Below are 16,819 nucleotides of genomic sequence, written 5' to 3' on the forward strand. Positions count from 1 at the left end.
AAGGCCTTAAACAAAGTAGTTCTTCTTGTATTGTTTGCACTCAAAGAGCTGATATCATGCCAACTGATGTCATTGTATGTCTTTGTGTAACTGCTATGGCAACTGGGCAGGTGGGGAGCCTCCAGCTGATGTCATTGGGAAAGGAGGTGTAGAGACAGAATTTTAAAAAGCTCTATGCTGTTTTTTTTTTTTTTTTCTGTGTGGGGATTTCTGGCATGCTTTTTAATTTATTTTATCTTTTAACTCACAAATTACAGCTTGAGTACCCTAAATAAGAACAGAGAGAAATTTTTCCCCCACTGCTTAGAGGATTTCCCACTTCTTTTGAGAACTTTTTTTGGGGGGTGGGGGGAATCTTTCCTCTCATCGTATGTAGAAAAATGTCTCAACTGATTTTTTTCTTAAAAGAATGAATTGGGCTCTCATCATAGAATCAGTGTGGAACCATCTACTTGTATTTTGTGGAGGCAAAGCTGAGTAGATTTTAAAATAACAGAGTGCCTTCTGAGCTTATCATGGTAACAATGGCTAGTTTTTATTTTATTCTAATTTTGTGTTCTTTTTTTTTTCTTTATACTTAAAAATTCTTTTTGGGATCACACTTTATCATTATTTCATAGCATAATAAATAACAGTATGGGCAAAGTTTAATTCTGGAAATCGGTAAGAATGAGTTAATATTTTATTTTTCTTTTCAAAAAACAAAAGATTTTACTTGACTCATTTTGGATGATCATTATATGACCATTATGGCCCCTTTGAATTTTTTTTGGATTGTTACCATCTCTTAATGACAAATGGATTTCTCTGTCTTGCACAACTGTTTCAGTGTCCATTGCTTGTACACAGACATGATACCTGGTCTAGGCTATAGTCTGGACTTCCCCCTGTGGTTGTCACAGATGAAACTTGAAATGGAGAACACATGTTAGGGTCAGAAGCTAGCGGACAGATAGACTTCCTGTCCGTGTTTCAACAGAACCATATCCTATTCGTCCTTGTGTTTTCTGCCTGAATCCAAGGACTATCAAGACAGACACAAGGCATCTATGGGAATGAATGTTGTATTTTGGTGGTTTTTAAAAAGCTAATAGGAGTTTTCCAATTTCCCCCTCTTTTCAAAGAGAAAGCAAGAGGATATCTAGTTTTTGTCTAGTCAGAATTTTAGAGCTCATTCAGTGCTAATAATGTCAATTCAGATTTCAGAGCCCTAACATGTATATTATATAATTTAAACCTCATAATAATCCTTAGGGTTCATTTATCTGTGCATTTAAATATAACATTAAAGGAAAATCAAAACATAAAGTATAATCTATATATTTCCTAACATTGTGTGTTCTTTCTCTCTCTCTCTCTCTCTGTAGTCCTTCAGCTTTTGGTGAATTATTGTTGAATTAGCTTTTTTCACTTAATGATAAGCAGTTTCTTTGTTCATTTATACCTTTTCATGACTACTCTTAATGAACGCATAATAGTCTATGGAATGAATAAAATAAAATTTACTTTCTTTTTAATTTTTATTTTGTTGTTTGCTTTCCTTTTTCCATTAGACTGATAATGCCATAGTGGATGTCTTCACGTATCTAGCTGAAGGTCTTTTGTTAAATGATTTTCCTAAGATAATTTCCATAAGTGAAACTATAGTTGGGTGGGGAATGTTTGCATTTAAAAATTGTCGAAACAGGTACAGCTTAAACTTTTTATGATAGACCCATAACTCTTGGAGGCAGAGCAGAAGTTTATGTTTAAAGTGTATTCATAGATCCATTAGAGGTTTCCTGAAGGCTTTATATACCTAGGGCCCTCAAAACTCAGGTTCAAGGGATCAAGCTACTCCACTTCCCTTCTACTGGAAGTCAAGGCTGACAAATGTCAGGACCTGCAGGCAAAAACATCAGAATGAGACCTTAAGAATGATCTCCCCTGCCCCTGCAATCCTGTCTTATCCTTTCCAATCATTTCTCAGCTGCTTCTACCTTTGGACATTCATATAAATAATATTTATAAAAATAACTAACATTTGCTGAGCAATAGTATATGCCTGACGATATGCTAAATATATTTATTTTTAGACTCATATTCATACTCAGAGATAGATATCATTACCCTCATCTGAGCAGAAGAAGAACAGAGAGGGAGGAGCTTGCCCAAGTCACAGAGCCAGGAAGGATGGCATTGGGGTTATAGCCATGGTCCTTGCTTGTAAGCCCTCTGCTATATTAGGAGCAGATGTGGTCTTCCAGGTAAGGTGAGCATGAAGGTGCAAGGTGGCACGTGTGCAGGGCCAGATTACAGGCAGAAGTTCTCAGCCAGAGGATGCCATCCATGCCTTCCTCTGCTCCCAAAGTGCAAGGTTCTATATAGGCCACTGAGCATATGGCTTATGGCTCTTTGAGGCAGATCACATTTGCAGCTGATGAAATTGCCTGATGCTCATTCCTGAACGACATGCCCCACTTTGTATAAGGAGCACGTTTCTAGAGTCCTCCATGAAGAGAAACACTCTGAAGCTGGTCCTGGAAGCTCCCCAAATGGACTCTTGCATTTTGGGTTTGGGGTTTATACATACATAAACATCCATCTAAGCAACAACGTACTCTGATTCTTACTGTGAAGTTGGCATTTTCTGCCAGCTTTGAATTCTTAATCTTGCTTTCTGTATTTGTGTTCCAGGTGGACTTAGTAGTTTTAAGCAGAACCATGAAAACCTCTGTGACAACTCCCTCCAGCTCCAAGAGTGCCGGGAGGTGGGGGGCGGTGCATCTGCGGCCTCGAGCTTGCTACCTCAGTCTGTCCCCACCACCCCTGACATCGAGAATGCAGAGCTGACGCCCATCCTGCCCTTCCTGTTCCTTGGCAATGAGCAGGACGCTCAGGACCTGGACACCATGCAGCGGCTGAACATCGGCTATGTCATCAACGTCACCACTCACCTTCCCCTCTACCACTACGAGAAAGGCCTCTTCAACTACAAGCGGCTGCCGGCCACCGACAGCAACAAGCAGAACCTGCGGCAGTACTTTGAAGAGGCTTTTGAGTTCATTGGTAAGAATCTCCATTGGGAGTCCTTGTCCTCTGCCTTCCTTTCCCTCTGGCTCCTGCTTTGAAATCAAGTCCAAGGTTTATTCCTGTGTTCCTCAGAAACAGCTGCTCAGAGGTGTCTTGGGTTCTGTCACCTAATGCAGCCAAAGTGTCCTCCTCGTTCTTAACATATCAGAGCCATCCGGATGGACATAAAAAAATAATTTGGTTGACATCTGTCCAACTAGAAATGCCCATCCCTCAAATCCTCAATGGAAAAAAAAATGGTAGTGGTTAGCATTTACGTGCTTTAAAACTAGAAGAAAGGAGGGAAAGTAAGGAATTGAGGATCAGAGCTGGTACTGCTGCTACCCAATCTGCCAAGTCCCCTCAGAGCCCTGCAGGACATGAAATAGAGTGAATATATCACTTTCAAATGCCCATCTCTCCCTAGCATCCTACTCAGCCTTGTTCACCCAGAGTGAGAGGTGATTGCATTTCCTTACCTTGAATTAAACTAAGTTGCAGTGGGTACCTCTTCACCTGAGGCTGAGGTACAGGTAGAATTTGCTGAAGGGTTGTTCTGAAGAAACTTTTTCAGACTGGTAATGCCAAAGTGAACCTCCTTATGCACTGCCTCATCCTAGAGGAGGGAGAAAGGGATGGGGTCAAGTTCTTTCTCCCTTTCTGCTTTGTCTCGGTTCTGAAGCACTTGATAACAAAATGGAGAGGACGTTAGTGCCGGTGAGATGATATAAGATTTCCTTTGACAGTTTGCAAACTCAACTGAAGCAGGAAAGATCAGATTAGATAGCCCTAGGAGAACAATTCAAGCAATAGCAGGCTCTCATCTTTAAAAGGAAGCAACCATCAGCCTAATCCTAATTAAATTTTGTTACTTCTGCAGCCTTGAACTCTGCTGTAAGACTCAAGTGATCATTTGGAGAACTCTAGCATATAGCAGACACTCAATAATTTTTCCAAGGGACTCTAACTGCTATCTTGGTAAAGGGCTGGCCCAGTACTTTTCCTCATTATTGCAGCAAGCTGTCATTGGCCTTTCTCCCATCGTGTTTGATGTTCCGTAGTCAGAAAAAAAAAATATATATATATATAAAAAAGCCTCAGGTTTAAGAGCCTGCTGGATTTGCTGAGGAGCTGACAAGCTTTGGTCACATTGCCCAACTCTTTCCTTTGCTGATTGTATCTTCAGTGTAGGACCATGAAGTATTCAGTTTGGAAGGAAATTCAGACTGGTGGCTGTGCTCAGATAAGTACAGTGACTTCTCCAAGATTCTCCGAATTCTAGTGTTAGAGAAGCAGTGGGGATCCAGGGTTCTTGATTCCCAGGCCATGAGCCTTTCTACAAAATACCGGAACAGTGTTTGTAATGCCCTATTAATTAATTCCCAGCCAGCCAACATGAGTGTAAAGATGCTTCAGATTTTTTTATTAATAAAATCTGAGCCAGTCCTTGAGTCCTGCAGAAGAAATATTTGTCCCCTAGTAGACAGGGAACTTCCTGGTTGATATATGTCATGACTGTGGTTCCACCTGACTTCATTCCAGGCGGAGGGTGTTGGGGTATCTGCTTCCCATTTAATGAGTAGCATAAGATACACTTGTCCTGAGAGGATTTCAACCCAAGTACTCACATTCCTTATAGATTACTCAGGCTTACATGCTCTTTAGAAGGAAAACAAAACCAGTAACAAACAGCATTTAGCCTGAAAGCAATTCAGAGTCATAACTTGCAGGGCACAATTTTATTTTCATTGTTATCCAATAAGCTAAAATCTCATAGTGTGGTTTTTGGAAAACAGAAGGTGTTTAACATCATAACCACTCGGTGCTTAACACAAACTAAGTGGAGTCTAGGTTTAGAGCTTAACTGTGCCAGCATATTCCTGAATCAAATGACAATATTCCCATATTCTCTGAATGGGATACCTGGTTTTGTTCCCATTATTTAGACAGGAGCTTTGAAGTTCTGGGGACTCAAAATTCTGAGCCAATGTGGGAATTCCTCCATCTTGCCGATCCTTGCCATATTGGTGCAGCCTCCATGAATGCAAGGGGGATTTTGAACACTTAAGAGAGGGCGACACTCTGGTTTAAACCATAAGTCTTTAAACTCGGCCATAATTGACTTTCCTAGTGAGAAGCTAAAATCTCTCATCCATTTAATGTCTGTTCCTAAACTAAGCAATTCTTTTTTTTTTTTTTCATACATAGATGGGATATAATTTCTCATTTTTCTGAGTATACATATTGTAGAATCACATTGGTCATACAGTCACATACATTCATACAGTAATAATGTCTGTTTCATTCTTAATCCCCACATCCCCTGCCTTCCCCTCCTTTCACTTCCCAATTCTGTAGTATAGAGAAAGAAATGTGCTGGACATGGTAGCACATGCCTACAATCCCAGGAGCTCAGGAGGCTGAGGCAGGAGGATCTGAGTTCAAAGTCAGCCTCAGCAACTTAGGGAGGCCTTAAGCAACTTAGCGAGACCCTGTCTCAAAATAAAAAATAAAAAGGGCTGGGTGTGTGGCTCTGTGGGAAAGTACTTCTGGGTTCAATCCCCAGTACCTCCCCGCCACACACACACACACACACACACACACACACACACACTAGATATTTGACAGAGGTACTACTTGATTTGCAGCTTGCTTAATACATAAGCCCATTCATTGTGCTGAAAGTACAGCTTCAGCTTCTGTCCTGCCGTGAGATACTGTTCCGATGAATGCTTCCTTTACTCCATCTCCTCTCTAAATGTAAATATGTAGCCTCTTGCTCATGCTAATACTGACTTTAGCCGGTTCTGGAAGTGCAACCTAAGCATGCAGAATTGACTAGTATATTTTTACTTAATTTTAAAAACCATTTAAATTTATTCTTTCTCTACCAAATGAAGCCTGGGCAAGTTCAGGTCCGTGTTAACCTGTCTCTGTCCATCTCTTTCTCCTTCCCTTCATCTCTTCTCTCTCTCTTTTCAGAGGAAGCTCATCAGTGTGGGAAGGGGCTTCTCATCCACTGCCAGGCCGGAGTGTCCCGCTCTGCCACCATTGTCATCGCCTACCTGATGAAGCACACACGAATGACCATGACTGATGCTTACAAATTTGTCAAAGGCAAACGACCAATTATTTCTCCAAATCTTAACTTCATGGGGCAGTTGCTGGAGTTTGAGGAAGACCTAAACAATGGTGTGACGCCACGCATCCTTACGCCAAAGCTGATGGGTGTGGAGACGGTCGTGTGACAGTGGTCAGGGTGGAAAGGATTGCTGCTCTCCTTTGGGGGTGCGAAAAAGGAAGGAGGATGGGTTCTGGCCCCCCCCCCCCCTTTTTTTTTTCCTTTTTTTAGTTGGGGGTAAAGTTTGTGAATGGAAACAAACTTGTTTAAAGACTTTATTTTTAACAAGTGTGAGAAGACTATAACTTTTGATGCCATTGAGATTTACTTCCCACAAACTGACAAAGCAGGGAGGTTAAAGAGGTCATTTTTTTTTAAGCCAACAATAAAAATATAATAAAACTTGTTTCTCCCCCTTTTCCTTTTAAGCTTTTTGTAGAGTTTATGACTAAATAGTCTGTGCAGGTTCATAGACCTAAGATCCCATAATACACCATTTAAAAAGAACCAAAAGTAAGTAGAAAAGACATTGGATCATGAGGACCTAGGAGCCACCTGGGCCATCCATATAGGAAATAAAAACCCAACCCAACCAAGCCCTGCTGTGCTCCTTGGTGCAAAGAGAAGATCAGGGCAGCTTGAGTGGTCTAAGAACCCTTCACGTATTCTTTAAAGAAATAGAGAATAGTGTTTTATGCTCTGGACTTTTCTCCCCCCCCCCCCTGGGTTGAAGAGACTTTTTGAAACAACAAGGAACTGACTGACCATTATACCATAGGCCTTCACTGGCTTTTGTGCAATAATGTGGTGTTTTGAGTGTGCAAACAAGTTAGAGCTGGCAAGTGAATGATAGACAAATAGTGCAAAATTGCCAGCTTGGAGGTAGAAAGAAATTCAACAAAACCAATTACTTTCCTTCCCACCTTTTTCCTTTTTTTTTTTTTTTTTTTGGATTTGATTCTGGTTATAGTGCCATAAACCTTGTTACATATGTATATCAGAATGTAAAAAAAAAATGACAAAAATTTATTTAAAAATATTTTTCGCAAAAAAAAAACAAAAACAAACTTTGTGTGTTTCTGTTGATTGTGTAAAAATTTATTTTCATTATATAAATGAAACTCATTCTGAGATGTGTCGTTTTTGCCCACTCTTTTTTACTTCAACTCAGGATCAAGCCTCTCTTACCTCTGGAAGCTTGTACATATGACATAATTAGACGTAAAGCACATGTTTTGACATAGGGAAGGGAGATGAGGGTGTGAAGCAGAGAATCTTCGATGAAGCTGAAGATCTCCAGGGTTGGTCTGCCCAGTTATGAATGCCCTCCATTCCCTATTATCTTCTCCTGTCATCTCATCCATAAGTATAATTCCTCTTACATTGGGGAAGCCCTAGTTAAGGTGACCTCAAGAATGTAAGCATTCTCATCAGCCTTTGAGCCTTGATAACCAAATCACTGCCTGATGGGTTAGAAGTCAATGATCTCTCCCAATGGCTAATTGATAACTGTTTGTGACAATCTGCCATTTCTGTCTCTAAAGTCCCCATTGCCTTCATTGCCATTTATTCAATTGACATCTTTGGTGGCATTCACCGGATAGTGCATTTGCAGCCATTTTTTTGTCCCCTAGTCTTAGCAAGTCAGACTCAGTTTTGCAAGCACAACTTACCTATAGCAGCACTTAGTTAATGTATCATAGGGTTATCAATCCACAGACAGGTGGGGGTAGGGGAAGAATACAATCCAAACATTTCCTGTTTTACTGAAGTATATGTCTAGAGAGACTTAGCCACAGGGAAGATTTGCAACAAACTGAAATTTTCCAGGTCTGAGTTAGAGTTGAAGAATTCTGGCATGTCTCATGCTACGTGACTATATTTGACAAATATTTTTGTGAACATTTGCTTACAAATGTTATAACAATATTTTTTGTTTATTTTTAATAGATTTCTGCTTACAGTGGGATTGATTTTTTCTTTTATTAAAAGTAGAGCTTGAATTTAACAGGAATTAACAGCTACTTGAGATTATTTTAATTTAATGTAAAGTGTTAATCAGTTAAAATCTGTTACAGTATTTTCTACTCTTTACAATTCATTAGCAGGCTATTTTCTTGATGTTGGAGCATATTTAAGGAGTAAGCTTTTGATACATAATTGATGATTTAAAATTTGTAGCAATTTATCAGACTCTTTTTTAAATCCAAATGTTAAATTTCTCATAGTGTGTAAAGTGCTTTCTTTCAAAAAAAACAAAAGAATACAGTTTCTGTTCTTGAGCTACATGGAAATGATTTATGTTTTTGGAAGTTTACGATTTCAAGAGAAGGCCTGTCTTAGACAGACAGGAATTCTGCCAACCAGCATACCAAGAATTCTGAAAGGAACTCAGGTCTTTTCTACTAATCTGCTTTGGGTCACTTAGCCTCTATTTTTTCAAGAGGAATTTAACCATTTCATGAAAACAATATGGATTAACCAAGCCATTGCTCTAGAAACCAGACTTCCCAGGTTTCTAGGCCTCACTAGTTGCCTGGGAACTTTAGTACTAAGCTAGGAAATAATCGTGTCTTTGTGAGAAAGCAGAGTCACTGACCAATGCAGGCATCATTTTGTGCCAAATGAATTTAACGATTTAATAGAATAATTAAAAGCATTTAATGTAGGCATCACCGTTCACTTAACTTGGACAGACCAGGAGCTCCACCACCTCTCTATACACATATTTCAATAGTTGGCACTTCTCCAATTAGTGAATATTAACCAGGATAGAGAGTTCATATTTTGTGGAACTTATACCAGCTACTTTTGGACCAAGATGGGCAGTGTGGAAGGTAACTAGGGGAAGATGACAACAAAGGACAAGGAGAAAGAGATATGAAAGGAAGACAAAACCCAGCACTCACATGTTGGCAGTAAGTAAATAGGGAGAGATGAACCACTGAGAGCAATGAAATATAAGAAGCAGAATAATAGAGTAAAAGAAAAAGCTGTGTTGGTAAGGAACTAGAACTTGAATTATACTCCAAAAATGAACTAGGAATGCTACTAAATTGCTCTAACTAGATCCTCCCTTGTGGAAGGTAAAACATCTGGCAAGCTGGATGGAATAAAGATCAATCAATATTGACCTTTGCCTTCTTTTTGGACAGGCACCTGCAAACAAGCCACTTTTGCACATATTTGTGGGATTTTCTTCCCAAACATGTAGCATTCAATTTCAGGTGTTTGATTTGAAGCTCTGATCAGAGACAATTGTGTATGTGGATTGTAGGAAAGAAATAGTAGAAAAGCAAGCACTGGTGCCCAGAAGATTAGCAATAATAAAGTATTTAGAAAAAAATAGTGTCTAAAATGACACCTATGGATGACTTTCAGCCTTTTAAGTTGGTAGGATATGAATGCAGTGCTGTCCACAGCTTCTGATTTCTTCCTCTGGGACCACCTTTGTCAATGTTTCCTGCAAGATATATGTATCAGGATTTGATCAGAAGCAAAAACATTAGAAGATGTGGAAGGAGTTTATTCTAGGGAGCAGACATCAGGCAATGGTAGAATCTAGTGAAAATCTAGTGCAGAGGGAAAGGATTGCCTCTATGATGGCCTGAAATCTCTGAGTCAGTAAGGTTACCCGGGAGACAAGTTGGACATGAAGTAGCAAAGAAGGAATTAGGAAGACAAAATAGAACCCATATCAACCCTTAACCAACCTTAATGTGAGTTATTTGAAGGATCTAGTGTCCTTTGCCATGGAACTGAACACATACCTAGCACAATCAACTTTTAGGGACAACTTTAGGAGCTGCAATCACAGCTTCTGACCTAAAGTGAGCCATGGGACCAGTGAAAATGTGTGCTAGTTAAAATAATTCCTGGGGCCCCCTTCAAAATATAATGGCTGCTGCTTCAATTCTGCTTTTCCAGCCTCCTGCACATTTCCCTTGGGGCTAATCCAGTGTGAAACGGAAATGGAGTTCTGAAATATAGTTTTGATTTAGCTGAGGTGATACTATATAAAGCCACCATAGTTCATCCCTTGCCAACTATACTTCTTTTAAACAAATATAACATCCAAACAAAGACGTGAGTAAAATGCTGATTACACCCAATAAGATGCATCTCCCCAACACAGGACACAGAGCCCATTTTGTAACTTTATTCATTTGGAGGTGGCGTTAAATCCTCAACTAGCTGAGATCCACTCTCCATTTGAAGTCTGGAGATATAAAGATGTTTGAATTTTGTCTGCCAAAAGATAGGCTGAAACCTGAGGCCTTATAAATATGATCTTATTTGAAAATGGGGTCTTGGTAGATGTACTCAAGTTCATAAAAGGTTATACTGAGTTAAGATGAGCTTAATTCAATGACTATTTCACTGACTAGAAGAGAGAAATTTGGACCCACACACACATATCCCCAAAATGTCACATGACAATGGAGGCAGAGATTGGAGTGATCTTATCTCCAAACCAAGGAACACAAATGATTACCAGTAACCACCAGAAGCCAGGAGAGAGGTAGAACAGATTCTCCTTTAAAGCCTCTTGAAGCTAACTGACCAGCTAACACATTGATTTTGTACTTATAACCTCCAGACTATATGAGGATAAATTTCTCTTATAAGCCACACAGTTTGTGGTACTTTATTACAGCAGCCCTAGGGAACTAATACAAAAGATAATTACATTGATCACATTTTATATTAGATGGACAACAGGGGAGGAAAAAGAATTGGTAAATACATTTTATATCAAAATAATAAATATAAGTGTTACCATTCTAATTTCCATAACTGATCTTGTGGCTGTACGTGGTATTTATAACTTCCCTTGTTGCTACCCATTCCATATATCCTTTGTCCTCAGCAAACATGTCACTTGGTCACGGTGACTTAAATCTTCATTTTTGAAGGATCCAGGCCTTGGCAACAGGACTTGTATTGGGTCATTTTCCATATACTTTGTTACAGTAAACAAGGTCCTCACAGAACGTGAGAGTAAAAGAGATATCCCTGAGTTCCAGACATAGCTCTTACTATGTTACAGTTTGCTAGTAGTTCAATTTCCTTTCTGCTCCCCTCCACTCTACCCCTGTACTAGGAATTGAACCCAGGGCTTTGCACATACTAGGCAAGTATATATCCCCAGCCCCCTCCTTCCTTTTGAAAGCCACAGTCATTCCATTCAGTAGAGCAAAACTCTGCTTTATTTGTTGATTCTTTATCATGAGGAGCCCAAAGTGGCCAGCACACAGTACCAACTTCCAGCTTAATGTCATCACCGTTACATTTCCCTATAGAAGCATCTATCCCTTGGCAACCAAGACTTCTAGACAAGCAGAGCATAACATTGAGGGTGGAGAGAACAAATTTTGCAAGTGAATCACTAGTGGCAATAGTGAGAGGAAACTCATTTCCACCCTTTGATTCCTGGACCCAGAATAATGAAGAAACAGTAAGATATATTGGTTGCTGGTTTAGAGAATCCACTGCATCTTTCAGGACATTACCTGAACCTGATAAAGAGTTTCCTTCTGTCTAGCACACTAACAAAATTGTCAAAAGAACCATTCCACCTTCCAATGATGGATAACACAGTAAAACTAATGAATTCTATGAGTACAAATGAGCCTATTCCAACGCTTTATTTACTGCAAAATAAATTCCTTGGTCAGAAGTAAAGCATATGGAAGAATATGATGGCAAATAAGATGTAAGAATTCTATAAATTCACATTTGCACTTTTTTTGGCAAAAGTATGACAGGTAGGAAAGACACCATGAAGATTAATTTTCTATGCACTGATAACAAACCGCTGCCCTTTTATGATAGGAAGAGAGGCCATTGTAACTAACTCACTCTCAGATAGGGGCTGATTCTTACAAAGGGTTGTGCTATTTCAGGGGCTCAGTGTTGATCTCACTTTTTTTTGAACTGGACATTTCTCAATGGCTATCGTCAGATTAGCCTTGGCGAGTGTAAATTCATGTTGCTGAACTCACACACACTGTCCACATCTGCCACCAGAATCACTTTCCTTACAAGCTAATCAAACAAGGAAGGGAGTGACTGGAAAAAGATCTGACAGAGGTCCACAATGTGTCATTTTTTCCCATTATTAAGATCTTTCTATCCTGAGGTTGAGCTGCGGTGAGCATTCACATGGGCCCTTCTGTGTCCATTCAAGGAAGTCTGTGCATATTTCTTCTTTCCCAGTCTTTCCTCTGACCAATATATATCATATTACTCCACCAGTTACTTCCCATGAAGCAATGTAGATTCATATCACTGGCTCTCTCTTTCTCCTTTCAGACAAAATAAATAGTCAAGTACACTGATGAAAAGTTCTGTCCATTGGGAAAAAAAAAATTCCTTCACCTATCTGCCTGGGTCACCCTTGAGCAAGGCAGCAATGATGTAACCATTTAGTTTTGGATGATACCAAGATATTATGCAAAATTTTCTTTAAACAATGTCAAATATTTATCTTTTAAGTCCGCTGTTCACTGAGAAGCTCATATGAGTCTATGTGTGTATGTTCCAAGAGATTATAGCAAACCATGGGAATCTGAGTCACTTATTTATTCAGTGTGCTTGTGCTTACTCTCTCATATATTCCACTGCCACTTGATAATGAAATGCTGTCATCCATGCCCAACTTAGATTTGCTGGATTGACAACACTTAGTCCATCAAGAGAAATTCAGGTGGTATTATAACTTGATGGTCTATGTTGAAGCTACCAGCTTCAAACTGCTATTCTGAAAACACCATAATAGTTTTGCTCCATAATTCTAAGTGTCTGCTCTATAATTGACTTATTGGATGAATGGTTTCATGTACAATTCCTGTCTATACTTCTAGTGCTATGGAGTATACTGGCTCTAGATGTAAAAACAACCGCAAGTCTTCTAAAGCACATAAACTCTGAAATTCCATATTGCTTCTGCCAAATTTTGTGTACTAAATGAGTCATTAATACAAGCACAGATTCAAGGGGAGGGAAATTAAACTCCATCCCTCAATAGGATGAGTAGCGAACAATTTGTGACCATCTTTAATCCACCACAGTTCACTTTGCACATTACAGCCTACACATGGAAAATGACATACAGGAGGGAGTGGGTTTGGAATGAATGTAAGGAAAACAATTACATTAATTCCCTCCAAGAATTGCTTCAAATGGTATTGCAATTCAAGGCTAGCACTTGAACTCCTCTCTGGCCTCAAGGATCTATCTTCCTTCATCCTCCAAACCAACCCCTGAGGAATGGGGATAGAGGTCAGTAGGGCAGAGTTAGAGCTCCCTGATGATTGAGTCTACTCCTTATTCTGATAGGATCACCTTTCTAAGAACAACATCACCCATCATCTTTTTTTTCCAGATCAGACTTCAATGATGTAATGGATTTTTAAAGTGGTTGGGTTCAGAGACATTTTATACTCCATAACTCAAGGCTAATTCTCCATATCATCCTCGCTGCTTTTGGCTCTATATTCTCATAAAGAAACCTGAATGCTCCTGAAGAGGAGATTCCACAGATCCTATCTGCCCTATTTCTATATGCTCTCTCCAAAGAATAAAATCATGTCCCAAAACTCAGTGATCAACATGCAGGTCCAGTATTAGCATTGGGAGTGACTTCTCACCATGCGGATGATGCATGTCCCACCTGGTTACCCTAAGCATGAACTTTCAGACTTATGCCTTCTAGAGAATACTCGACTTATTGTGAGTCAACTGTGGAATTTTGGAAATAGACTCTGCCTTGTCTTTGGTTTTCTCAGCTGCAGACTATTAGCAGGGATTATAAAATAGGAAATTGATGAGGTGATCTTTGATAAAACTGGTACTGGAGATGGGGCTGGAGGCAGACGTTTAGGAAAAGAAGCCAATAAAAAAATTGTTATTGACAGAGTTATTGACAAGTAATCATTGTGAAAAATTAGAGTTGAGTTCCAAGTTGTCCAAGGGGCGAGTTAGATGGTACTTTTATTTATTGATTCTCTTAGTCATAGATAAGGTAAAGGAAGAGGCATCCGTTCCCAGCTACTTCCAGTCTTCTTAGAGGCAGGCAGAGTGGAGTGGCCAGTCGAATTTCTCAAGCACATAATCACAGGTCCTGCTCTTCCAAGACAGGTCAGCATGTCCAGGAAATGGTAAGTAACAGGGAGCAAGGCAGAGGATGGACTCCACGTGCTACAGGGTATAGCAGGTGGAGTTTCTCAGACTCCAATGCCTCTTTGGCCAGTTCCAGCCCTGGTGAGAACAGACACTCAGAGATTGATGGGAAGTCTCTCTACCTAAGGTAGCAAATCCACAACAACGTCTTCTTCAATTCATTACCATTATTTCTTATAACTAGACCCCAAATCATTCTTTCACTTCTTATTTTTCCCTCATCTTTTTTACTGAGAGAGTTAAGCTTGATTTGCTTCCAAAAGGTATTTATTTATTTTCTGATGATTGACTTTGTATATATTCAGACCCAAGGCTTTTAACTTTGCAATTTCTTTCTCTTCCTATACCTCCTCCTTTCATGCAGTCAAAACATGAACATGTTTGTTCGTCCATAACAGTATTCCCTTATGATGCAGTATATTTGTGGGAAGGGGATAAATAGGGAGATGTGGTGGAAGAGAATTTTCTAAAAGCTGCTTGTCTTTGGTGCCAGAATAAGGTTGAGGTTTTGATCATGAGGCTGCAGAGCACTCCTCAGACATATCTGACTTACGATTGCCTAAGAAATAATGAGATTATAATCATTTGCTTCTGATTTATGATTGGAAGTTCAAAGTAGGGAGGGAGTACTTGAGTGGATCATCTTCATCCTGATATTTATCCTCTAGTGGGGAGCATTATCTCCTCTGGATAAACATCAACTGAAATATCCTAGAGGATAAAACACAACACTCTTTTCTTAAGGGTTGCCCTCATATAGCGGAAACACATAGCTAGTAGTTATGAGTCCTCTGTGGCACTGACTAAGGAATTTAACCTCTCTGAGTCTTCTTTTCCTACTTTACTGTGTTTGTTGTGAGGATTAAATGAACTAATGTGGACAAAGCACCTAGCATGTTCCTGATATAAAACCAGGAATCTTGACAAATGTTACTTCCATCAGAGAAGTTTTTTTTTTTAATAATACCAAATTTCAAAAATCTACTAAATCACTGGGGGTCCACTAAACAATAATTCACATGAATAATAGCCTACTAAGCAGGAGAAGCAACTAGAGAGACAGATCTGAAAGTAAAAAGAATCCAATTATCCATCCTTTAGTTTTTACTCCTTATATGCGTCTATTCCTAGAAGATCATCAGAAAGGCATTTCCCTTCCAATTTGAATATGAATGGCTGGAATGCTCAGGGAATTTATTTTTCCAATGCAAGGTAGCACTGTGCCTTAACATTTATCATTTGTTTATTCATTTAACAAACATTTGCTTTTTTTATATCTTGCAGTGGCCTAATGCAAGGCAAGAATACACCCTCACAGGGTAGAATCCCATATAGTGTTCAGGGCAAAGAGGCCATTGGATCTGTCTTTTAGCATCCAGGTTAGTGCCTTGCCTGTATTTCATGTGGTGTCTTATTATTGATTAATCGGAATTTTGATCTTATTGGTGTCTGCCATCTAAAAAAGTCAATAAGTGTTGGAGAGGATGTGGGGAAAAAGGTACACTCATATATGGCTGGTGGGACTGCAAATTGGTGCAGCCAATATGGAAAGCAGTATGGAGATTCCTTGGAAATCTGAGAATGGAACCACCATTTGACCCTGCTATCCCTCTCCTTAGACTATATCCAAAGGACTTAAAAACAGCATACTACAGGGACACAGCCACATCAATGTTTATAGCAGCCCAATTCACAATAGCTAAACTGTGGCGCCAACCTTGATGCCTTCAGTGGATGAATGGATTAAAAAAAATGTGGCATATATACACAATGGAATTTTACTTAGCAATAAAAGAGAATAAAATCATGGCATTTGCAGGTAAATGGATGGCATTGGAGAAGATAATGCTAAATGAAGTTAGCCAATCCCCCAAAACAAATGCCAAATGTTTTCTCTGATATAAGGAGGTTGACTCATAATGGGGTAGGGAGGGGAAGCATGGGAGGAATAGATGAATTCTAGATAGGGCAGAGGGGTGGGAGGGAAGGGAGGGGGCAGGGGATTAGCAAGGATGGTGGAATGTGATGAACATCATTATCCAAAGTACATGTATGAAGACTCAAATTGGGTGTCAACATACTTTATATATAAACAGAGATATGAAAAATTGTGATATATATGTGTAATAAGAATTGTAATGCAAAAAAACCCACAAAGTACATGTATAAAGGCATGAATTGGCATGAACATAATCTATATACAAAGATATGAAAAATTGTACTCTATATGTATAATAAGAATTATAATGCATTCTGCTGTTGTGTATTAAAAGAAAATAAAATCAATAAAACTTAAAAAAACAAATTAAAAAGTCATCAGCTCAAAAAATTCCAGAAAACAATTCTCACAAGCTATGTGAGATTTCTATGAGCCACTGTATTTGTGTGATGGTTAAAAAAAAAAATCAAAAATCTGTCATCTACCTCCTAAGGATGCCATAACAGACAGTAACACAAGATCTA

General features: G+C 39.2%; 1 protein-coding gene across 1 annotated transcript in view; it reads left to right on the forward strand.

Annotated features, from left to right (window-relative positions):
- Window positions 1-7,297, forward strand: part of Dusp10 (dual specificity phosphatase 10) — a 39,981-nt gene extending 32,684 nt beyond the window's left edge. The window contains exons 3-4 of the mRNA XM_027934801.2: window positions 2,677-3,048; window positions 6,034-7,297. Of these exons, the coding sequence (XP_027790602.1) occupies window positions 2,677-3,048; window positions 6,034-6,299 (638 nt within the window). The 3' untranslated portion in view covers window positions 6,300-7,297. The remainder of the gene's footprint in view (window positions 1-2,676; window positions 3,049-6,033) is intronic.
- Window positions 7,298-16,819: the final 9,522 nt, after the last annotated feature.

Source organism: Marmota flaviventris, chromosome 12 (assembly GCF_047511675.1).
Source record: "Marmota flaviventris isolate mMarFla1 chromosome 12, mMarFla1.hap1, whole genome shotgun sequence".
NCBI classification, from domain to species: domain Eukaryota; kingdom Metazoa; phylum Chordata; class Mammalia; order Rodentia; family Sciuridae; genus Marmota; species Marmota flaviventris.